We start from the raw sequence: 24,252 nt of genomic DNA on the forward strand, positions 1-24,252 counted from the left end.
GAAGTAAAATTTAATCGATCGATCAAATAAATATCAGATATTTATGTTGAGTCATTGTGAGGATGCTCTGCATGTTATCTGATTTTCAAGTATGTATTTTAACATGTCAGCTTTTATGACGGTCAGCACACGCTGTGGAAATAAAGCTTCGATTGAGAACGAAAAAAACTTGTTTTGAGCAAAATTTAATTAATTGATTGTTAATGTTACCAATGATCATTCAGGAAACTGCTCAGAATTTGCAAGAAGATAATTAATTTATGATCTCAAGTTAACAGCATTAAAACAATTATTCCAAATACAGCCGTTCTCAGCCTCCGTAACAACGTCGAAATTTCGACCGGGTTGTTAATCATTAATCATCAGGTGCCATCGAGTGTTTAGCTGATTAAAAATGTATTAATTAACAATGACTCTGGTTTAGAAATGGCTGTAATTGTACCTCATGTGACACTGTTTAAACAGACGGAGACATCTGTTGAACAAGGAAACTTGAAAAAAAAAAAAAAAAAAAAAAGGGAAACTGTAAAGAAAAAATGGTCTCATTAATTATTTCTCAGTTGGCGACGTTTTCATCTATCAGTTAAGCAAAATTTGAACATTTTATTCATTCATTAATATGAATATTTTTCATCATTTTTCCTGGCTGTAAAGGGCTTCCATACGTACTGCCTGAATAAGTTTGCTCATTTTCTGTGTTGTGGATGTTTTGTCACAGGAGGAATAAATAAAACTTCAGAACTAAAAAGTCTCAATTATCCAGATCCAGAGAAGTTGGAGCTGAAGTTAACATGACTTTGCACAGTTTTGTCTTTTTAAACGTGTGCAACTGTTGAACATTTGTGAGTAATAAACAGAATCAAACTGATGGAAAACAGAAGCTGACGAGCTGCAGATGCTTCATATCAGAATAAAGATTGATCCCATTTTGTTTCTCCGGGTCCATCGACCACAGGGACAGTTTATAATCCCAAATCCTCCTCAGGACTTCAGCCAGTGACCAGTGAACTGTCAGACAGTTTTCCTCAAAGCTGTCAAGCAGACAAAAGCACAGATTTACAGCTGCTCTCCTGTGGTTTGTTCTCCGTCTCCTCCCTGCTGCTGCTCGTCTTTTTCTTTACACACATTCCAGATCAAACAGGCCAGTTTTTACAGATGAAAACAATAAGATGTTTTAATGCCAGGAAGTTTTGAACGAAGATACACTGATGATTATCTGTCAAACTGACTGAAGACGATGTGTTTAAGCGATGGGAGGAGGGCTGGGAGAGGAGAGCAGCTCATGCCTCCCTCTGTGGAGGAGGAGGAGGAGGAGGAGGAGGAGGTGGAGGAGGAGACTTCTGCTGTGGTGGCTGCTGCTGCTGCTGCTGCTGTTGCTGCTGCTGTTGTTGTTGTTGTTGGTCCTTGGTGGGAGCGTAGTAAAGCTCCAGAGGCTTCCTGACCTTCCAGTACTTCTCGTTCACCAGCTCCAGAGTCAGAGAACCGTTCAGCGTCTGAGAGGGAGGAGAGAAAGAGGTGGGTGGAGGAACAGATGGTGTAGAAGCCCTGATAAGCTGCAGTGTTCATTAAAGGTCAGCTCAACCAATTCACAAATAAACTTTCAGGACAAGTTTCAGCTCATCAGCTGGGAAGATTTGGGTTTTTTTTGTACCAGTTTTAAAGCAGTCTGGTTTGTTGCATATGACGGACAGATGTATTTATCATACAGGATACTTGGTTATATTAACATTCTGGGTTTTCATACCAAAATACTTAATCCTATGCACAACAACTAAATATACTAATATAAAATAATCAACAATGAAAATAATCATTAGTTGCTGCAGCATGTATGTATTTCTGAAGGATTGTGTGTTGAAAGAAAAGAATATCTTGTTCAACAGTATTTCTCTCTTAACAGGTTATCAGGTGACATTTATGATCAGTGACATGACAAAGCCAGTTTTCACCACATTCTCTGTGGCGTCTGATGAAAACAAAGAGTTTGTGTCTGATGCACGGCTAAATAATGTACATAAAGCTGTATGAAAATGTGTCAGTAATGGAAACAATAGAGTCAGTTTTCAAAAACATTGCACTTTCTTGCAGTACATGAACACTGAAGTGGCCTGAATCCATCTGAGTTTGAGACCAGACTCTTTTTTTCTGTAAATGTTTAGTTGTCTTGTCTGTTTCTGTCAGTGATCCATTAAAGGAACAGTCTGACATGTTGGGAAATAAACGTTCTCTCTCTTCTGCTGACAGTAAGAAGAGGAGATCGAGATCACTCTGATATTTGAAGTTTTTACCAAAATATCAAACCACTGTTTATATGAACCTAATATGAAAGAGCCAATCACATCATAAATTGCATCAGACCCATTTTTAAGTTCCTGTGTTGCAGCGTGTTGGTGTGATCACTCACAGAGAACTGTCCTCCTCTCGTCATGATGTAGATGGTGTACTGTTTCTCACTGATGTTGCTCAGACTCGACCCTTCTCCACCTCCTGCTGTTCCATCTGTCTCTCCTCCTCCTCCTCCTCCTCCTGCTGCTGCTGCAGGTGCTTCTCCCTCTTCTTTTCCTCTGTCCTCTGTCTCTCTGTTGGTCTGTCCGTCCTCCAGAGCGATGCGCAGAGCGAGGTATTTAGACAGATGGTCCACTGTGGCGTTCGCTGTCGTCTTCACGTATCTGCAAAGAAAGAACATTTTGATAAGAAACGGACAATCCACCCCTAATTTTAGTCTAGGTTACGCACTCTGGATACAAAAAAGGTAACTGTATTTCATTACAGTTACAGATACATTTAATGAAAATGGAAATTATTATATAGAAGAAATATAAATCTGACTTAGACCAAATTCTAGTCAATGAAAACTAATTTTTCTAACGATACAGGAAAGTTTCAGGTCTCAAACAGTCCAGTCTCACCTGGTCTGGTTGTAGTCCTGGGCGTGGACCAGCTGTGGGTGTGGTCTGAACACCAGCTCGATCTCAGAGCTCGGCCCCTCTTTGTGGCGTCTCAGTGGAGGGGTGGGGCTGCCGCTGTCTGCCTCGCCCCCAGAGCCATCGTCAGACGCCCGCGGCCGCTTGCGGCTCGGCCCGGCCTCCGAGGGGGTCCGACCCGCCGGGTGAGGGGTGTGTGAGGGGGCGGAGTCATGGGACAGGTGTGAACGGGCGTCACCGTTATCTTCCCCGCCGCTGAAGGTGGTGTTGTCGCTCTCCTGAGTTGGCTTCTTCACCCGGTGGTTCCTGCAGGGTGGAGGTAAACACATGTGACCAGACATTCGTCTTTAAGGGAAAATTCTGGTGACGTTCAGACAAGAACTGTATCACCAAACTAACATATAGCTCTTACTTTGTTGGAACCGGTGACATCACTGTGACATCACTGAAGCAGGAGAACTCAGCTTTCAATTTAATGCTTCAACTGACTACATTTACCATCAACACTGACTGGACATCTTTGTGAAAAGTGCTGAATTTTCCCTTTAAAGGTAAAGGAGTCCTTGGAATAGACAGTAGACAAAAACCTTCCTGTCGTCTCCCCCTTTCCTCCCCCACCTCTCGGACCTGTAGCGGGCCTGCTGCCGGAGTCCCTCCTCGATGCTGGAGCTCAGCGCCTCCTTGTTGTGCAGCCTGTTGAGTCGCTCCAGGACGCGGCGCTGGTGGGCCTCGTACTCGTCCCGGCTCGGGTAGATCTTCGAGATCAGCGCGTCGAAGTTTGCGTCTCGGCGCAGCGAGCGCCTGGAGACGAGCTTCTTCCTGCAGGTCGGACACTCTTTGTTCCTGGAGAGGGAGGAGATCTGGTATAGTTAAATCCAGCAAAGTACCAGAAGATAATAAGCCACCATTGCTGCGGTGGCGTCTCCTACAGTGTGAGCGCTAATGAATTCTAGCCATCATCAGAAGTTTACATTTTTCTACTTTTACCTTTAGTTCGGCTGCTCCGACTGTTAACTACTTACTATTACAGTAAAAATATGTGCCTTTAAATTCACTAAATTAAAATAAAACTAATAAATAAGTTTGACTTTGCTTATTAAAATACCAGAGGAGCAGGCAGATAATCAGATGATCTTAATGCAAGATTTGCACCACATTGAGGCTGTAAAACCATAAAAGATTAATCAAATAAATAAATAAAATAATGATTGTTTGTTGCTGTGCTGTGCTCACCCTGATCGCAGCGCGGTGACGATGCAGTCGGAGCAGAAGCGGTGCAGACACTCTTTGGTCGTCATTGTGTTCTTCAGCATGTCCAGACAGATGGGACACATCAGCTCGCTGTGCAGAGACCGAGGAGACACGGCCACCTCCGTCCCATCCATGATTGCCTCCTGAACACACACACAGTTTTACTGTCACACATGTCCACATTCACTGTCGCAGCTGGTGTGCATGGTGTTTACAGCTTTTACTCCATGTGAACCATGTTAGATCTAAAAAGTAACAACAATCAGTGCTTTTCTGCAAATAATAAACACAAACAGACCGATGAAGGACTTTTACACTCAGTGCTGATATCTCATATATGTCATCTGTTTTAAAATTTTTGTCAGTCTGTTAATTGTAATGACAGAATGAACAATAAACAGCAGTAAAACACACACACACACACACGTTTTACCTGAGGGCTCCTGTGGAGCTCGTACAGACTCAGCTCCCAGGTCTTACTGGGAGTCTGGATGTTTACTGGAGCTGCCATGACTGCTGTTTCCTACAACTGTCCCTGGACCAACAGACAGACAGAGAGAGAAAACACACACACGTATTAAAACTTTAGACCTGTACCTGTCAGGGCCTTAACCACCCGACACAAGCTGTTTGAAACCCCTCACACCATAAGAACAGTTTCTTCACATCTGTAGGCAGCTGGACCTGGAGGCTCCGTTTCCAGTGCATCTTCACTAATCACTTTATTTTGAAAATCCAACTTGCTGCAGCTGCCCAGTGCAGTAGAAGAAAGACAGAGTCAATGAAACTGATCGATGACGACCTTTGATTGTCTAAACCTCTTTTGTAGTGTTACTGATAAAGTTGGACTGTGTAACATTTGAAATGAGTAGACGGATGTATCGGCCAACCGATATTATCAGCCTGATATGTGAGGGATAATGTACAGTGAGCAGGTCGTTATTGTGAAATAAACCCTGACAGGATGATGCAGGATCAAACATGAAGCAGATCTTTATAGGCAGCATTTTGTTTATTTGATCATTTTCTTATTTCAGGTTTAAAGTTTTTCTCATTCACTTTGGCTCAATTCTTAAATGATTTTTGATCTACACAAGTTTTATCATCTGTTCGAAAGAGACAGTACAACTGTATTGCACAACAACCACTTGCACATGGCTCACTGATTAAAACTGATGAGCTGATTCTCAGTGAAACTCAAGTTTCTAAACATCCTTTCATTGTTTGAGCTGTCAACTGCAAAATGAACCATTAAATTATCAAAATCTATCAGACATGCATGTATAATACATAAATATTCATGTTATTTTATGGCAAATTTTCATTATATGACTACAAGAAAGATCAAAGGTGGATTTTCTGTTCATAGTGAATGTAAACAGGAGTGTAGTTTGGTGTAAACTCAAGGAAACTCAGATTATCACGTCTTTGAAATGAGGCTGAGAGTTCATTCATCTATTATCAGATCACTGGATCAATCAATGAGGGGAATAAAGGTGGGTAAACTACTTTTTCTGTGTGGTACAGCATTATTGACCTTTATCAGTAAACTTTAACTTACTGTTGAAATCTGAATCTAAAGCTGCACTGAACGAGACTAAACTGACTTTCTTGTATAACACAGTAAACAATGAGTGTCAACATAAAACAGATTCATAAAGATGAAATATTTGCAGGATTGACTGTCATTTTCATTCATTTCATTTGTCACTTTTCATTTTGCTGGCACTGGCTGATTTAATGACACAAAAATTGGTTTTGAAACATGAATAAAATGTTTTGAGTGACTCAGGACTTTTTGCACAACTGAAATAAGGTTGTGACAATTGTACTTAGGTTTGAGAAATAAAAATGAGCCAAAACAACTGAAAAAACCTGTAATATATACATTTATTTTGTTACATTTGTGTTTTTCTACCTGTAATTCACTCATTATTGAGAGTTGGGACAAAACACATTTTAAGGAGGTTTGGATTTTTACTCTTTAATCATGCAAGGCCTATTTATGATATTGGGCTGTATAAATAAAATTTGACTTTACTTGACTTTCACAGGGCGGAAAAGCAAAACCTTTTACACTTCACTTCAGTTTACTATGGTACATTTATGAGAAAAAACAACATAAAGCTAAAATGAAGTTACTAAACAGAAACAAACACAGGAGGTGATGTTTTATTGATGGTGACACTGATGAGAGCTGCTGACAGTCTGAACGTTAAAACTTCCTGAAGGGACCAGAGACTCTTCCTCACGGTTACAATCAACAAACAAGTTAGTAAAGTTGTATTTGTGTGCAGACCTCACAAATAAACGGTAAAATCTTCATAATCATCGGTGGAGTCCTTAAAGAAAAGAGAGGGAAAAAGCATGAAATCAAACAGAAACTCACCTGACGTTTAACTGACGGACAGCTGACCGAGCGGAGACACGACCCCCTCCCCCTGCACAAACACACACACAGACACACACAGCCTAAAAAAACTACTTAATAAATCACTCTAATGTCACACTCTGCTGGTTACTGTCTGTCTGAGTCGTTACACTGTCGACGGAATGATTTTTAGTTACGGCTGAGCCTCACTCGAAGAGAAAAGAAGTCAAAAAGATGAAGAGCGCAACATTTTTCGAGCCCCACCTGCTAGCTAACATTAGCCGTAGCCATCTTCCTTCTTCTTCTCCCCGGAACAAGTCGCTTCTCCTCGGCTGTCATCGGAACCTTCTCAGCGGCAGTGACCCCCAGCGGCCGGTCAGTGTATTACACCAGGGGGACAGGCTAGATCAGGAGTCTGCGACCTTTATGATCGAAAGAGACATTTTTGGATCGAAAAACATCTGTCTGGAGCAACTATTGAATACTCTATTTAACATGAAGACTTGTTTTTTTTTTTTTTTAGATTTTTTTGTTTCATTGTTTAATTTTTTTTGTTTGTTAGACTCAAGAAGATGAGCCACCATCAAAATTTAGAGGAAAAGGCACAGAGCCACATTTTAGTTGATAAAATATCAAAAGTATTTCTTGTTATTTGATGTACAGGCTACATATTTTTACAGTTGTACTGCGATATGTACTGCTATAGGTTGTTGAGTTTTGAGCCCAACACAAACTCAAATGTTTTGAAATAAACTGTAAAAAGTTTTAGTTGAAAATATTAAAAATTTAACCATCATTCACTTTCACTTGAATTATTTAACTTCATATTTTTTAAAATACAATTTTTGTGGTTTCTAAAAAACTTTTAAGTTAATCTAAATAAGAAAAGTAAATTATCTGAACAAAATATTAGTAGTTGGCAAAACTTAAGAATTTGAGTTGGGCTCAAACCTGTAAAAAAAAAAATTATAGTAGTATGTTGCCTTGAATTTTTGAGTTGTCAATGAAATGAAAATTATTTATTTATTAATTTTTTTAATTATTATTCCCATTTTCTTTTTCCCAGGAAACAGAAAATAGTTTGGACGTGAAGTCTCAGAAATTGCTTGTCTTGATTATTTTGATTAATTATTGTATTATATTATTATGTTGTAATTAATTCTGTTATTAATTATGTTTTTATTACGTATTAATACCCTTGTATGTTGGGTGAATAGCCTCATATGGGACACTGAGTATGGTGGGTGCACCGCTGTAATAAATAGAATAAAATATGTTTTTAGGTTATCCCATGGGACTTTTTTCTTCATAGATTACTTTTACTTTGCTTACTTTGAGTACAATTTCCTGATTATACTTACATACTGTTCTTAAGTAACATTTTCAAGGCAGGACTTGATCTGAATATTTCCTCCACCACTGTATCACAATAGTTTCAGTTCCAAGGAATGATGTCTATTTATATAACATTATATGTTGTACAAACAGTTTCGGGGAGTGTTGTGTGTCATCATGAGGGTGTCCCTGGTTAGTTATTATCATGGAATGATGGTTGGAATGTAATACTTACTTTCTAATGAAGTTTGACCTGTGGGCGTCGGCAACACGCCTCACTTTGCACCACCCCGACAGAGTTCATCTAATCACCTCAGAGGAACGCTGTCAGACGTTTTCTTTCATCAGCATCATTTCATTTTCACTTGTAAAACAATACAATAATGTAGGAAATGAAAAATAAATCGGTAACACCTGTTCTTGAGAAATGGGACAAATCATGACAGACGGAAAAAATGATTAATACTAACACTCTTTCAGGATTTATATAAATGAAATATATGTAGTTTATAAAATGTTGGCACTTTAAAGTTGTGTTCCTGATTTCTGTTAATTCTAACAGAGTTTTATAAAGACATGATTTAATCAGGCATAAAAAGCATTAGCTATACTCTAAGGACCCCTGATTCAGTTCCTGGTTTTCAAAAAGGCAGGAATGCTGCTCAAGCACTGCTACACTTTATATTTTTAAACAATTAATCAGGTGTGTCTCAACCATAACATGTCGACTCTGTAGTCCTTCTAAATCAAAGCTAAATAAGAATTATGGTTTTAAAATGTGTATTTTGTTTAACATTAAGAGACTCTGAGACACTTTAAAAAATAACATGTCTGCTCACCAGTCTGCTGTGACATGAAAAAATACTGAACCAGTTTCAAGGATTGTCATTTCTCATTTAGACTATTTTCTATTTACTATTTTAGATTATTTAGATACTTTTTAGAGTATTTTCCCAATATGTCCAGGTTGAAAAATACTAAAGTTTCCATTTAGTTTCCTCGTAAGCAATAAGTTAGGAAAAATAATCTTATTCCAAACTGCTTGCTATCACAAGAATAACCTGGGTCATCTTGTTTCAGCTCTTCATTGAAGGTACACAATGTTTATATGAGTGAAATATGAAATACTAATATTCAAGGACTCATTAAGCTGTTAAATGAAGCAGAATGAGGCAGTTCAATGCAGTTATTATTAATTTATTGATTAGACAGTTAGCAAGAATTAAGTTAAGATGCATCTCTCACAACTTTGCAATCACAAACATTCACAATTTTAAATATTAATAATTAGAATAAACAATATAATGATAATAATAATAATAATATAATTACATAATTTCACACACACAGTTTTCTTTTGTATTGAGGACTTAATTTAAACGATGAACAGAACTGTGATATATTGCACATAAACACACATTCACACAGTGTAAGAACAATAACTTGACTTGAAATTAATCTAGAGATCATTTTTTGTCAGTTGTGTGATGTACAATGTATCACACACATGCACACAATAAATACGGCAATAAATAGTATAATTTACACCTATTTAAAAGATTAAATATCAGCCATGTTTGCCACTGTTACTGATTAGTGATTATTACACTGATGATTACTGCACCCAGAGTTAGAGGACCAGCTGACTCTTCCTTCTCTGACTTTTAAAAGAAAACTATCAAATGTTCATAATTTAGACATACATGCGATACACTGGAAGTAAACTAATACAATAAAGTAATAAACATGTCTTGTATTGTACACTTAAGTTCATGAGTTCATCAATCCTGACATGATGATGTAGCTACATGTGTTGCTTTTTACAGAAGCACCGCAGCTACGACGGCCACTGTGACGGAAATGAGGCTGATTTTGTTGTTGACTGCATCTGCTGTTGCTGTTGTTGCTGCCGCTTGTCCGGATCCAGCTCCGGCACCTGCTCCAGATCCAGCTCCAGCTCCAGATGCTGTAGTTGCTGCTGCTGCCGTTGGCGTTCCTGCTGCTGCTCCTGCTGCTGCGTTGTTGGAGGACGTTTTTGACACCGCCGCTTCTGCTGCTGATGCTGCTACGCTGGCGGCTGCTGCTGCCGCCTGTGATGTTGATGCCAGTGCTGCTGCAAGGTCTGCTGTGTTCTGTGCTGATGTTGGTGACAATGCCTCTTTTGCGGTTTCTGCAGCTGCTTTTGCAGCCATTCCTGTTGCTTGTGCCATCTCTGCCAACATTCGTGCATCTGCAATGGATTCACGGTCTGCTGCTGTGGACCCTGCACTGTCTAACAGGATTCCCTGTAATTCTTCCACTGCTTCAGCTGATTCTGTGGCCACTGTTTTGGCGGCTTCAACAGCTTCTGACACAATTTCTGTCGTTGCTTTTTTAGATGCTGCCATTCTCACTGCTTTTGCTGCTGTGTTTGCTGCATTTGCTGTTTTAAATGCTGCTGCAGCTATTTGTGTGTTTCGTAGCACTAAGCTGGCTGGTGATGCTGCTGCTGCTTGCTTTGCTGCTTGCCATGCTGCATCTGATGCTTCAGCTGCTTTTTCTGCTGCCTCTGCTGCCATTTCCACTGTTCCCACTCCATCTGCAAGTAACTTGGCAGCCACCGCTGCTGCTTTTGAAGCTTTTGCTGCTTCTTCTGCTGCTTTGGATGCCTCTGGCCCAGCAGCTGCTGCTGCTGTTGAGGCCGCTGCCGCCGCCGCCGCTGCAGCCGCTGTCGACCCAACCACTGCTGATTGTTGTGCTTTAGTGTTTGGTGCTGATGCTTCTGCTGGATTTGCAGCAGTTGGTCTTGGTGTTACATTTGCAGCTGTGTTTGGCAGTGAACCTTCTGCTGCGTTTGCTGCTGCTTCTGCAGCTCTTGCTGCAGCCTTTGCTGCTGATGTCATCAGTTTTGGGTTCGTTGCTGCTGCAGCCTCTGGAACTGTTTCTGCTGTAATGGCCGTTGCCTCTGCCATCTGTGCCACTGCTTCTGCTACTCCTATTGCTGATTTTGTTGCTTCTGTCATTTCTTCTTCTTTTTCTGCTGTGGCTGCTGACAATGTCTTTAATGCACCTTCTGCTGCCTCTGCCAGTGTTTTCGCAGCTTCTGTGGTTGCTGTGATTGCTTCTGGAGTTGCTGTTTTGGAAGCTGCCTTCGTTGCTGCTGTAGCTGCTTTTCTTGCTGCCACTGCTGCTTCTGATGATGCCCGTGCTATCTGTGCTGCTTCTCGTGCTGTCGATGGTGGTGCTTCTACTGCTGCTTGAATTGCTGCAAGTGCTACTGCTTCTGCTGCTTCTGCAGCACTTACGGCTGCTTTTGCTGCCAGTGTTGGTGTTGCCTTTCCTTCTGCTAACAATGTGGCTGCTCGAGCTGCTGCTTGTGCTTCTTTTACTGCAGCTTCTACTTCTTTGGATGTCGTTCCAGCGGCTGCTGCTGTTGTGGCTGCTACTGCGGTTGCTGCTGCTGCTGTGGATGTCATTACTGCTGCTGTGGTTTCTTCTCTTGTGGCTGCCAGTGCTGTTGCTGTTGCTTCAGTAGTTGGTGGCACTGTGGATGAACTGATACCTGCAGTTGGAAGCGCAGCTTTTGCTCCTGTTGCTGCTGCTGCTGAGGCCTTTGCTGCTGCTTCCATTGTTCCTGTCACATTCTGTGTTGCTGCAGTTGCAGTTGCTGCTGATGCTGTCAATGCCGTTGCCTCTGCCATTTTAGCCACTGACTGAGCTGCTGACATTGATATACGTGCCGCTGCTGCTGTTGGCTCAGTAGTGGATGATATTTTTGCTTCAAATATTTTTGCTGCCTCTCTTGATTTTTCAGCCACCTTTTTTATAGCTTTGGCAGCTTCTGTGATCGCTGCTGGTTTTCCTGAGGCAGCCATTGCTGCTGCTGCTGCTGCTTCTTTGGCGGCATCTGCTGCTAATAATGCTGCAATTGGTAGTTGTGCAACTGCATCTGTTTTCGATGCTGGTGCTGTTTTCGCTTCTTGCTCTGCTGCTTCTGCTGCTTCCTTGGCGAGTTGGGCAGCTTTTGTTGCTGCTTCTGCTGCAGATGTTGCTGGTTGTTTTCCTGTTGCTACTAATGTGATGACCTTGGCTGCTTCTTCTGCAGCGTTCATTGCTTTTTCTGCGGCAGGAGATGATGTTGCTCCAGTGGCTGTTGAGGTGGCTGCGGCTGCTGCGGCTGCTGTAGAAGCTGCTGCTACAGCTGCAGAAGCAGATGATGCTGTCATTTTGACAACCGCTGTTGGTGCCAGTGTTGCAGGGACTGTTATGGCTGCTGTTGTTGTTGTTGCTGGCATTGCTGCTGCTGCAGCCAGTGCCGCTGCTTTTTTTACTGCACTTATTGCCTCTTTCACTTTTTCTTTGGAAAGTGCTGTCTTTTCAGCTGCTGTCCCTCCTGTTGCTGCAGCTGCCTCTGCTGCTGTTTCTGCTGCTGTCATGGCTTTGTTTGCAGTTTCAGCTGCCAGAGCTGCTGCTTTCTCAGCTTCATCTATTGCTAATTGAAGTGCGGCTGGTGGTGTTGGTCCCATGGCTGCTGCTTTAAGTATTGCTTTTAGTTCTTCTGCTGCTTCCTCTGCTTCCTTCGCGGCTGTTTTTGCAGCTCTTATTGCAGCTTCTGCAGTTTCTGGTGTTATTTCTGATGCTTGAATGTTTGCTGCCAATCTTGCTGCTGTTGCCGCTGATTTTGCTGCTCCTGCAGCTTTTATTGATGCTGCCAGGGTTTTCTCTGCTAATGGTGCTAATGCTTCAGGCGCTGCTGTGGCTGCTTGGATTGCTGCTGTTGCAGCTGCTGTCGCAGCATCAGCTGCATCTGTTGCTGCTTGTGCTGCTTCTTTTGGTGATGCTTGCCCATCTGTTAATGCTGCAGCAGCATCAGCTGCTGCTTGAGCAGCTAGTGAAGCATTTTTTGCAGCTTCTGATGTTTGTCCTACAGTGGCTCCTGTTGCTGCTGCTGCTGCTGCTGCTGCTGCTGTGGCTGCAGCTGTTGCTGCTGTGGCTGAGGCTGTTGCTGCTGCTGTGGCTGATTGTAGTGTTGATGATGCATTTGTTGTGATTGACTGATTGCCCATCATTGTTGCTGCTGCTGCTGTGGTTGTTGCTGGAGCTGTAGGTTCTGGAGGAATAGCTGCTGCTACAGCAGCTGCAGCTGTTATTGCATTTCCAGCAGCTGTTGCTGCCATTGCTGCTGTTGTTGCTTCTTCAGCTGATTCAGCTGCTTGTGTTGCATTTTCAGCTCTTGCAGCTTCTGCTGCCATTTTTGCTTTAGTTGCTGTTTCCGCTGCCATTTCTGCTGCTCTTTCTGCTGCTGCAATTGATAATTGCATCAGTTCAGTTTCTTCAGGTGTGAGGTCTTTGGCTGCTTTTAATGCTGCTTGTATTGCTGCTAGAGCTCTTTTTGCAGCATCTGCTGCCTCTGCTGCCTCTGCTTCAGCTGCTTCTGCATCTTCTGGTGTTACTGCTGATGCAGCCTTTGCTGCTGCCTCTGCTGCTTTAATTGCTGCATCTGATGCATTTGATGAGGCCTCTGCGATCTTCTCTGCCACTTCTGCTGTTGATCCTGGTGCAGTTTCAGCTGCTTGTTTTGCTGCATTTGTTGCAGCTTTGGCCGCCTCTGCTGCTTTCTTTGCTAGTTCTGCTGCCACGTGTGGTGATAGCGATCCATTCATTACTGCTGCTGAAGCTAATGCTGCTTGATGTGCAGCAGCAGCAGCAGCTTCTGCAGCTGCAGCTGCTGCTTCAGCGGCAGGTCCAGAAGTGACTGCGGCTGTTGTTGCCGCTGTTGTTGCCGCTGCTGAAGCTATCGCTGCTGCAGCTGCTGTTGCGGCTGCTGTTGTCATTGGGGCAGATGTATTTACTTTTGGAGCCATTATCATTGTTGTTGCAGTAGGTTCTTCAGATGTTGCTGCAGAAATTGCTGCTGCTACAGCAGCTGCAGCTGTTGCTGCATTTCCAGCAGCTGTTGCTGCCATTGCTGCTGTTGTTGCTTCTTCAGCTGATTCAGCTGCTTGTGTTGCATTTTCAGCTCTTGCAGCTTCTGCTGCCATTTTTGCTTTAGTTGCTGTTTCTGCTGCCATTTCTGCTGCTCTTTCTGCTGCTGCAATTGATAATTGCATCAGCTCAGTTTCTTCAGGTGTGAGGTCTTTGGCTGCTTTTAATGCTGCTTGTATTGCTGCTAGAGCTCTTTTTGCAGCATCTGCTGCCTCTGCTGCTTCAGCTGTAGCTGCCTCTGCATCTTCTGGTGTTACTGCTGATGCAGCCTTTGCTGCTGCCTCTGCTGCTTTAATTGCTGCATCTGATGCATTTGATGAGGCCTCTGCGATCTTCTCTGCCACTTCTGCTGTTGATCCTGGTGCAGTTTCAGCTGCTTGTTTTGCTGCATTTGTTGCAGCTTTGGCCGCCTCTGCTGCTTTCTTTGCTAATTCTGCTGCCATGTTTGGTGATAGTGATCCATTCATTACTGCTGCTGAAGCTAATGCTGCTTGATGTGCAGCAGCAGCAGCAGCTTCTGCAGCTGCAGCTGCTGCTTCAGCGGCGGGTCCAGAAGTGGCTGCGGCTGTTGTTGCGGCTGTTGTTGCTGCTGCTGAGGCTATTGCTGCTGCAGCTGCTGTCACTGCTGCTGTCATGCTTGCTGCAGTTGCTGCTGCTGGTGGTCCTGTTGTTGTTGCTGCAGATGTTGTCGGGGAGGGTGCAGGTATTGTCGAGGCCATTATTGCTCTTCGTGGACACCTCAGTTTGAGGCTTCCTTCAGCAGGCTGGCTGTTGGATGCTGTTTTAATTTAAGAGTTTGGTCAGAAATAAATCATTTATTGTCATTTAGTCATGATTTCCTTTTTAAATATGAAATTAGTACTCACCCATAAGCATAAGGATAACGATAAAAGTCTTGATGATCATTGTGATCGGCTTCTGTTCTCCTCCACTTTCTCTACCAAAACTATGTCTGATCATCTCCTGTAAGAAAATAAAAAATAGTAGAAAAGAGATTTTTCAAATCTGTATATCTGATAACAACAACAGTTGAATGTGGACACTTGCACATTTACAGTGATGTCTATCAATCTGCATAGTCCAGAAATAAATAAATAAATGTATAAATATAATGTAATTATTCAATCTGTAAATGCAGCCACACACAAAAAGGTCAATAGCCAAGTAGAGTGACCTTTCCAAAATGTATTGGTGCTATTGAGTCATATTATCAGCTCAAAACATTGTACTTTACTCTAAAAATCCCAATGGAAACAATTTTCAGTACAAACCACAGGGAGGAAAACAAACAGTAACAGATTCTAATATTTTTCAGGTCCTTTAGGCCAGATAAATATTCAACCAAATGCTGAAGGAACAGTTAGAGAGAGTGGAGTTGACACGCCTGTTAGCTCTGATTTTGCATTACAACTTTGGATGGTGTCAAAGATTTTTGTCAAACCTGATTAAAATGCTCAGAGGAAAACACAACTCCAAACAGACTGAAACTCCATTAACAAAAACATTCATTTTAATTCACTGAACAGAGGAGTTGCTGTTCTGTTGCTGCCTCAATTGCTTAGTTTGTTTATGTTATTGTGCGACTTTGATGAATCTGAACTAACCCTTTAATACACAATAACACAAAGAAACTAACCAGTGGAGGCAGCAGAAAACCAGCAATCTTCATGTTCTGTGAGTTAAAATGACTGTTTTTATGAATGGAGTTTGGTGGCTTTGGAGAAAGCAATATTTGACTTATAAAACAGCACTTTCCCATTGGACATTGCTGTCTGACGGCAAGGTAAAGTGATGAAAATATTCTAAATAAGTATATTTAAACTGACATTGATATTTTTAGGTGTCTTAAGTGTCTAAAACCCAAACTATCCCTTTAAACACAACAATTATAAACATTTTTTAAAAGTAAAAATAAAATTATATAATAAAAATAAAAATAAAATAATATTTTTTCTCCACAATAATATGTTACGTCACAAAATTAAAGTAGTAAATGTGTCCATTAAATTAAAGGGAAATTTGAAATTTTATCTCTTTCCTCTAGTTTTATCACCTACTTAGACAATTATACATGTATATAAAAACTAAATAAAATTAAAATATAATTGATAAATCATAAAAACGTATTTAATCAGAGAAGAATTTAAAGTGAGAGTGATTTTCAATGGTCAGTGAAGTACTCACCTGACTGATGAAGTGAGGTGATGCTGTTGTTTCTTCGCAGTATCTCTCTTCTTCTTGAGTTTGTCTTGCGCTCTGTGGTCTCTCGGTCTCTTCTGCCTCCTATATACACAAACACAATCAACGTCAAACAGATGAGTAATTAATAGTAATGATCAGTTATAGATTTCCACTCCCATATTAAGGTGTTTCCTTTTTATTTTCAGATGATGATGATGATTGATGTGTGGGATGTGAAACTTGTTGAGTGACATTTCATGACATTGTGACACTGCAACCAGTTATTAAGAACTGTATTGTTTATTTAATATTGATAATACCTTTATGGGCTAATACATGTGTTCAAGTTTGGAACTAGCCCTTTTCTTTAGAACCAGGCCATTGTGACGCCCCGCTGGGCGTTTTTTCAGTTGATGTAATATATTATGTAGAAAACTGAGGGAAGGAACATGTGTGTGTGTGTGTGTGTGTGTGTGTGTGTGTGTGTGTGTGTGTGTGTGTGTGTGTGTGTGTGTGTGTTTGATTGTAGGTTCTGCATTTCTAAATTTGCATCCAGGCTACTTCTAACAAAGAAAGAAGCAAGAACCAGCATCACCTTCCACTAAAAACTCCTACAAGTTTGGAGGATTTGCATGAAATCTGCATAAAAATCTGATAAAAATGGTCAGAGGCCAAATAGGAAAACAAAACTCCAAAGGGACTTATCTGACAAAAAACAGAAACAAAGAATAGCAGCAAATTCTCAAACCAGAAATGTTTGGGATTCTTAAAGGGATAGTTCAGATTTTATGAAGTGGTTGGTTTTTTAGATATGTATCCTCAATAAGTGCAGAATTCAGAATATTTTCACCACTTCATCTTGCTGTCAGACCACCTTTTCCAACAGGAAACTACTGTTATATAAGCCAGATACTGCTCATTCCAAATCCACCAAACTCCATGAACAAAAACAGTCATTTTAACCTGCAGAACACTGTAGTTGCTGATTTACTGCTGCCTCAATCTGGTAGTTAGTTTGTGTTACTCGCTTGACTTCGGTGAATCTGAATGAACCCTTTAAAACACTGAAGTCTCACAATAACACAACAAAACTAACCAATCAAACCAGGGATAAATCAGAAACTGTCATGTTCTGCAAGTTAAAATGTTTTTGTTAATGGAGTCTGGTTGCTTTGCAATGAGTGATATTTAGTTTATAAAACAGCAGTTTCCCGTCAGAAAAGGCTGTCTGACAACAAGGTAAAGTGGTCAACATACTCTACACTTAAACAGACTGCCATCCACTGACTGTGGATAAGCACCCTCTGCAATTACAGTTCAAAAAACACAAACTATCCCTTTAAACACATCCAGCAATTAATCACCAAAAGATAGATAAATATAACCATTTTTGGGGTGTAGGTGTAAGTGTAGGAAACAAATAATGTTCACCAAATTAACAGGAAAGTTGAAAAAGATTTCCCCAAAGAAATCCCTGATTTATGAATAATGTGCCCCTAAAAAGCAAAAAAAAACCAAACAACTTTCCCCTGTCAAATCTACAGTCTCATGACGGTTTGTGAAATTGTCACAAAATTTGATCTGTCCTTTTATTTTGGCTGCACTCAACTCGTCTTTCAAACTAACATCCACCGTCGTTCTCATTCTTCAGTCCAGTTAGAAATAATAAATATGTAACGTCCACTCATGACTTAAAAAAAAAGCAGTTTGGTTTATGCAGAGTTTGTCCCTCATTAGATTACATTTATCCTTGACTGTCATGACAAAATTAAATTTAGTTTAGTTTAGTTTTCACAGAGAATGGAGCAATAGAGTGAGCACAAACTCACAGAGTGATTCACAAGTGATTGGGAAAAAGTAAATTATCATTTTTCCTCTAGTTTTATCACCTGCTGAGACAATTATGCATATATAAAAAACTAAATAAAAGTAAAATATAATTGCTAAATAAAAAAAACAATCAGAGGAGAATCTAAAGTTGCAGAACACAGTGATTTTAAATGGTCAGTGAAGTACTCACTTGGATGATGAAGTGAAGTGATGCTGTTGTGGGTTTCCTCGCAGTATCTCTCTTCTTCTTGAGTTTGTCTCGCTCTGTGGTCTCTCGGTCTCCTCTACCACCTATAAAGGCCCACATACAATCAAATTAACGTCAGACTCATAAGTAATTACAGACCACTCCCTTTTAATTTGTGGATCATACGTATTCTTTGCAGTTAATTGGAATGTGAAACTTGCTAAGTGACATTTCATGACATTGTGCAACTGCAACCAGCAATTAAGAAATGCATTGTTTACTTCATGTTGATAATAATTTTACTACCTGATACACATGTTTAAGTTTGGAACAGAACAGAAACACCCTGTAGGCGTCACAGTGTAAATTGTTATAGTAGGGTAGGACGAGCCGTGTGTCATTTTGAGCTCTGCATTTCAGAACTGCTCCCATTTCTGACTCAGTAATTCTTTTATATGTAAATATATGTGATGCATTGTGATTCCTTTTGTCAGTCATTTTTGTAGCCAGGTCCGGTTCTGCTCCTTTTGCATCCATGCTACTTCTGATCCATGCATCACCTTCTACCACAACCTCCTTGAGCAGCACAGACTCAAGAAAATCTAATCCAACAATCTAACAATCCTGCAACAGAACCTGCCTTCATTGAGGTTTTTGTTGCAGCTGTGGGGCCACATGTTGACAACAAATTGCTTTGACTGGTTTTAGATTTATCCCAGTGGTGCCAAGCCAGTGCTGCGAGGGAAATCCAGATGTGCTTTGGGATTTTGTGTTATTACAATATACATAACCTGTTCTTAAGATCTGGAAAAAAAAACCCTGACCATAAATCAAAGCTAAATAAGTATTATGGTTTAAAAATGTGTATGTCTGTACTTTTGCAGCGTCTCCTCTTAGATACAAAACCACATTACTGTGCTGGATCTAAGACTTTTCTGCTTCCATATCCAGCGTGGGATCTGATCTTGGGATAATCAGTCAGTTACATACATCATATCAGCCACTGTTCTGATTGTTGCACTACACCTAGAACCAGAATGTTCTAACTCTCAACCCTTCAAATACAGCCTGATGCCTCAAAATTTATCCCTGAAGGTAACCCTCTAACGGTGGTTAAGTTTGCAATAATAACTAAAGGCACAAAAACTATTGACTATGACTTGGGTGGAAAAGAATATGGTTTTGGTTAAAATACACATGCTAGTTATTTAAATTAGGTACATAAGTTATGTAATAGCCGTCATAAATATGGGTCAAAATTAGCTTCTTGCACAGAGGATCCTCTTCAGTCATTTTTGTGTTGAGAGCTGACCGGTCATGACCAGAATGGACCAGAAGTTACTCAGAGCTTTAATGTGCAACCACACATTCAGAGTCTGCAGACCTTAAATGTGTTTAATCCAGATGTTCACAGCTGGTAAGTTTGGTAAACTCAGTGATATACAGTAAAATTGAGCAGTGTCTGCATGAACAAGCAAAAATACTTTTATTAAAGGCAGTATTTATTGCAAGCTGAGTTACAATAATTAAGTTGTATGAGCCCCAAAACATCACATATGAATGTTGGAAAGACCAGCGTCAGGTGTGTTAGACCTTCATCACACGGGACCTTCATTATTACGTAGTTAACGATGGGAACACTTGCAGTTTGGTTACATTTAGGAAAAGCTCATGGTTTGGGTTGTAATAAGTTACATAAGTTAAGTTCAATACATAAGTTACGTAATATAGGTCATAAAAATTTGTTATAATTAGCTGCTTGTACAGACGCATTGTGTTGAGGGCGGGCCGAGCATGGCGAGAATGGACCTCTGCCAACAGACAGAGGCTGCTCAGAGTTTAAATGTTCAGACCTTAAACATGTTTAACCCTGAAGCACAGATACACACACTGAAAATCACTGGATCGAAATGGACTCGGTTTTCACTGTAAAAACTGTCACTTTGATCCAACTGAAAAAACTGTGATCGTCTTCTGTAAATTAAGTGAACTTTGGCTAAGTCAATTATATTCACTAACTGAAAGAGTAAAAACTGTAAAACCTGCATAAGAAAGCAAAACCAACTTTATTAAAGTTTATGTGGATTACATCAGACTTAATAAAAGATGCTGCAGGTGATTCTGGAGAAAAATGGATGATTGTAGAGTCTGCAGGTCATCTAAGGTCATGGGTTAGGGTTAGACCTGGTGACCTGGAACAACCTGCAACAAACAACCTTTCAACAGATTCACTCTTATCATCTTTAAATCAAGGGAAATTGATGATTGTTGCAAAGATTAAGCTGCAATGACTGTAATAATTTGTAACATTTTTATCTTTGTTTTGTGCATAGGATTGAATCAAATATTTTAACAATAGTAAACAAATAAAAGGAAATTCAAACATTTCAAACCACTGACACTGGATCTGAGTTTATACTTGTCTGTGTCTGTGTGTGCAGCTTCTCCAAACTCACACCCACATTACTGAGTCTTCCAAGCCCAACACCGGACGCTGATACATGTTGTGCAATTATTCTGTTATAATAACACATCGGCCTTTGTTGTCATTGTTGCACCACACCTTCGTGCAGTGAGCCGTGACAAGAATTAACCAGTAAACAGAAATCTAAGAAAAGGAGCTGCTCAGAGCTTAAACTTCCTGTCTCACATTCACAGGTTTCAGACCTTAATGGACAAGTTAACAGACAAGGTTTAAAAGTTCTAGTCCAGGACTAAAAGACCTGTTAAACTGTCTTAACTCAAAGCGACTTGCACAAACCTGTCCTGGATTAAACTAAACCAACTGTAATAAGGAGCTACTTTAGGATTAAACAGAGGATTAAATTGATCCTTGAAAGAGAAAGACTTGCCTTCTGTTCAGTGCTGTTTGTAAGAGAGCATGGACTATTTGAAATATTTAAATCAGGAGTGCCTGAACTTTTTCCCTTTAATGACCTGTTGAGGACAGGCAAAGACAAACAGGAGGTCAGAGTGAGGGGAGACGACAGAGGGACTGCGATAAGGACTACAGCCACCAACAGGGGGCCACTTAAAGAGCATTTTCACCTCACCAAAAATGTAAAAAGTATAAATGAAACTTGTGATGTGCCAGGTTTTGTGACTTTGGTGTTGTTGTCTCTAATTAAAGTAAGCAATATTTGTGATAATTGTGGTAGGCCTACAACTTGTTTGTAATTGTTATTAATTATTTATAAAGTGCTTACAACCTAATAAATGAACTAATTATGAACCATATATAAATAATTCATAAGGTCAGTCTTATTGTAAAGTGGTACCTGCTCATGCACTTTTACTAAATTAAGTCTGTCATCATCACACGTTCACATTTTTACCAAATTAGAAATATTTTGAAGGTCCAGTGTGTAAGAATAAGGCAGAAATAGAATATAATGGAATATATGTAATCATCCCGTTCTAATGAGCACTAACCTAAATAAAACTGTAGTCGTTATTTTTAGATATTTATTGTGGACTGTGGCGTGATTGGCCTGTGGTGGAGGTCATCACCATCATCATCATCGTCATCGTCATCGTCATCGTCATCATTATCAGTGACATTTGACCAAAGCTCTGTGTTCTATAAGAGTTACACATGAGAGCAATAAATAGATTTTCCTCTGAATGGGTTCACAGGTGTGTTTGAACACAGACTCTAATTATTGATGGAATGCAGATGATTGTTCCTTTAATTACAGAAAACACCCTTCATTAGTCAACAAACACACAAACACACAGGTCTAAAGAAAAGATTAAATCGAAGGCAACTGGACTTGTTTATTTGTCTTTGAAGACGTTTCACCTCTCATCCATCCTGATACTGAAACAACATGTGTTTACTACTAGTAGAAAATACTACTAGTAGTATATATACAGCTTAAAGTGCTTATTAAAGTAGAACAGTTTATTCACAAAAAAGAGAAAAACAGATAAATAAATAAAAAGGTAAATACTAGAGAGAAGGAAAAAACATTTTTTTATGTGCATATCCCCATATATATGCGTGCATGTATACACACAGGCACACACATTTGCACACACATAGACTAAAACAATACAAACAAAAACAAAACAAACAAACAAAGGGACTGAAGCTTTTATAATAAAATCAGATATATAGTTTTGCCTCGCCTGGGCCTGAGAAGGACGTGTGTTTGAAGGAACAGCATGAGCTTTCACACCCATGTAAACAAAAGGTAGTTATGTCGACCAAAGCCAGTAATTTATTTATAATTTACCTAAATTATACATTACTACCCAGTACAGTACAGTCTGGACAAATAACAGCCAGACAATAATAAAGGCCTGTGAGAGGTGGAGACTATGATGGCTGAATTCGTAACAGCCTGTCGTCATTCCTGAGACTTTTTGCCACGCCTCACGTGGACTCACACAGACACACATGGTACCTTTTATGAGACGCACCGGGGTTTAGACGTGGTATAAAGATCAACAACGTCTGCATATGTGTCACTGTGAACCTAAAAATGTACAGAACATTACGTGTGTCGTGTCACTTATGACTTTTTTTTTGCAAACAGATGTCTGCAGATGACTCATAAATGACCCTCATAGTGTTGGTGCTGATAAAACACAGGGCGTGTGTGATGTGAAGAGTGCAGCGGTCGAGAACAGCAGTGTGAAGAGGCGAGTGAAGATCCAAGTGTGTAAGAGCCTCCCCTGCCAGTACAGAGTCTCTCCACCATCAAGACTCCTGCTGAGCCTCCCTGCCAGCAGCACATGGTAACTGGGTATCTTGTGATCCTGGGCTGAACTGCACGAAGATCTCAGAGCAGCAGAGGCGTGTCATGAAGGCCCACGGATGGTGGATATGCCCTGGCGCCCGACAACCACTGCCCCACCTATGGATCAAACAGCACCCGCTCATTCCTCTGGAATGGAAGAGGCTAAGGGAGTAAACCCTGACAGGAAACACGGCTCAGACTCCGTCAGGCAGTTCAGCGTTTCTAAAACATTGTTCTGGCAACTCCTGCAACCAAACTGACGCCAAATGTAGCGGCTCTCCGTTCCTTTGGATCACACCAGGAAGGTCAAGAGGGGAGCCCTGCTGCTTGGGCAACACATGACCTTCACACATCTTGCCCAAACCTCTTGTGCCCTGGAGATGAAACTCTCAACTTGGCAGCTTTCGAATTTAAGCCCTTTCTCAGTTGTAGAGATGGACGCCAGGGGCTGCCTCTGACGGTGGGAGGGATGTTCAGATCTACTAGACAGCTACCGCCCGCTAATGAGGTGCTGTCCCACCACAGCCTACCTGCTTCATTATATGGATCTTTGCAGATAGGCTGTAAACTTGTTCACAAGGAGGATTAAATTTAGACTTTCTGCAAAAAAAGGGGTGAAAGTGTCATAAATCGACAGAAATATGGGAGAATTATGATCCCTGGAGTCTCCCAGGAAAACTGGGAGGATTAGTAAATATTAGATAGGACATGTCCAAGAATGGGTCAGACACAGGTGTGATTAAAGCATGAATGAGACGCCGGTGATCGTCCTCAGCCTGCAGGTCTATTTAAACATATCACACATATCATGTTTCAGATTAATAAAGACTAAATTAGTGATGATTGGATGGGGTGGAGTGTCTCTGTTCTAGATCGACCACCACCAAAAAATGTTTGACCTACTGTTTGACCTACTACTGCATGCATATGATGGGATATCCATTACATTTGGCCTGCGTCCCACAGGAAGAAAGAAAAGGTCAAACAAAAAGAAAAGATGCACCTGAAGGAGTGCAGCAACGTGTGTGTGGGTGTGTGTAGGGTGGGTCACATGTCACACCAGTCTGAAAGAATGTGGGTGTACAGTGTGTTTTATTGGTTGCTATGACACCATCATTAGATCGCTTATTAGTTGTTGGCAATCGAATAGTCAACAGATTCACGAAATGGAAAAAAAAAAAAGAAGCCATCTGAAGTTTGTCTGCGTCATAATTCAGGCCGCAGTGGCAGGTTCATTCAGCAGGAAATATTAGCACAGTAACTGAGTACATTTACTCAAATACTGAGTACTTAATGCCGCTTTCTAATATTTGTAATAGTTTTTAATTCACTACATTTATCTGACAGCTTCAGTTACAGACTTTTACACACAAGAAGGTCATAAAATATGATGTTTTATTATAAATGAAACCACCCAGAAGTTTATACAAATACAGCTGATCAGTCAGATGCACCTGAATCTGA

General features: G+C 40.7%; 1 protein-coding gene across 3 annotated transcripts; it reads right to left on the minus strand.

The window, feature by feature from the left end:
* Positions 1-790: 790 nt before the first annotated feature.
* Positions 791-6,881, minus strand: LOC146313579 (E3 ubiquitin-protein ligase RING2-A-like). 3 transcript variants are annotated; one of them, XM_084739329.1, is made up of 8 exons: positions 6,811-6,881; positions 6,565-6,616; positions 4,609-4,710; positions 4,158-4,318; positions 3,543-3,767; positions 2,910-3,230; positions 2,405-2,669; positions 791-1,493 (listed from the first exon to the last, which is right to left on the minus strand). In XM_084739329.1, the coding sequence occupies exons 3-8, from the start codon at positions 4,684-4,686 to the stop codon at positions 1,281-1,283; spliced, it is 1,263 nt and encodes a 420-aa protein (XP_084595455.1). In that variant the 5' UTR covers positions 4,687-4,710; positions 6,565-6,616; positions 6,811-6,881; the 3' UTR covers positions 791-1,280. The 3 variants fall into 3 exon arrangements, with proteins under 3 accessions (XP_084595455.1, XP_084595457.1, XP_084595454.1); XM_084739331.1 differs by having other exon boundaries at positions 3,552-3,767; positions 6,565-6,861; XM_084739328.1 differs by having other exon boundaries at positions 6,565-6,861.
* Positions 6,882-24,252: the final 17,371 nt, after the last annotated feature.

This window comes from Lutjanus erythropterus, chromosome 16 (assembly GCF_056507025.1).
Source record: "Lutjanus erythropterus isolate fLutEry1 chromosome 16, fLutEry1.hap2, whole genome shotgun sequence".
Taxonomy (NCBI): Eukaryota; Metazoa; Chordata; class Actinopteri; order Lutjaniformes; family Lutjanidae; genus Lutjanus; species Lutjanus erythropterus.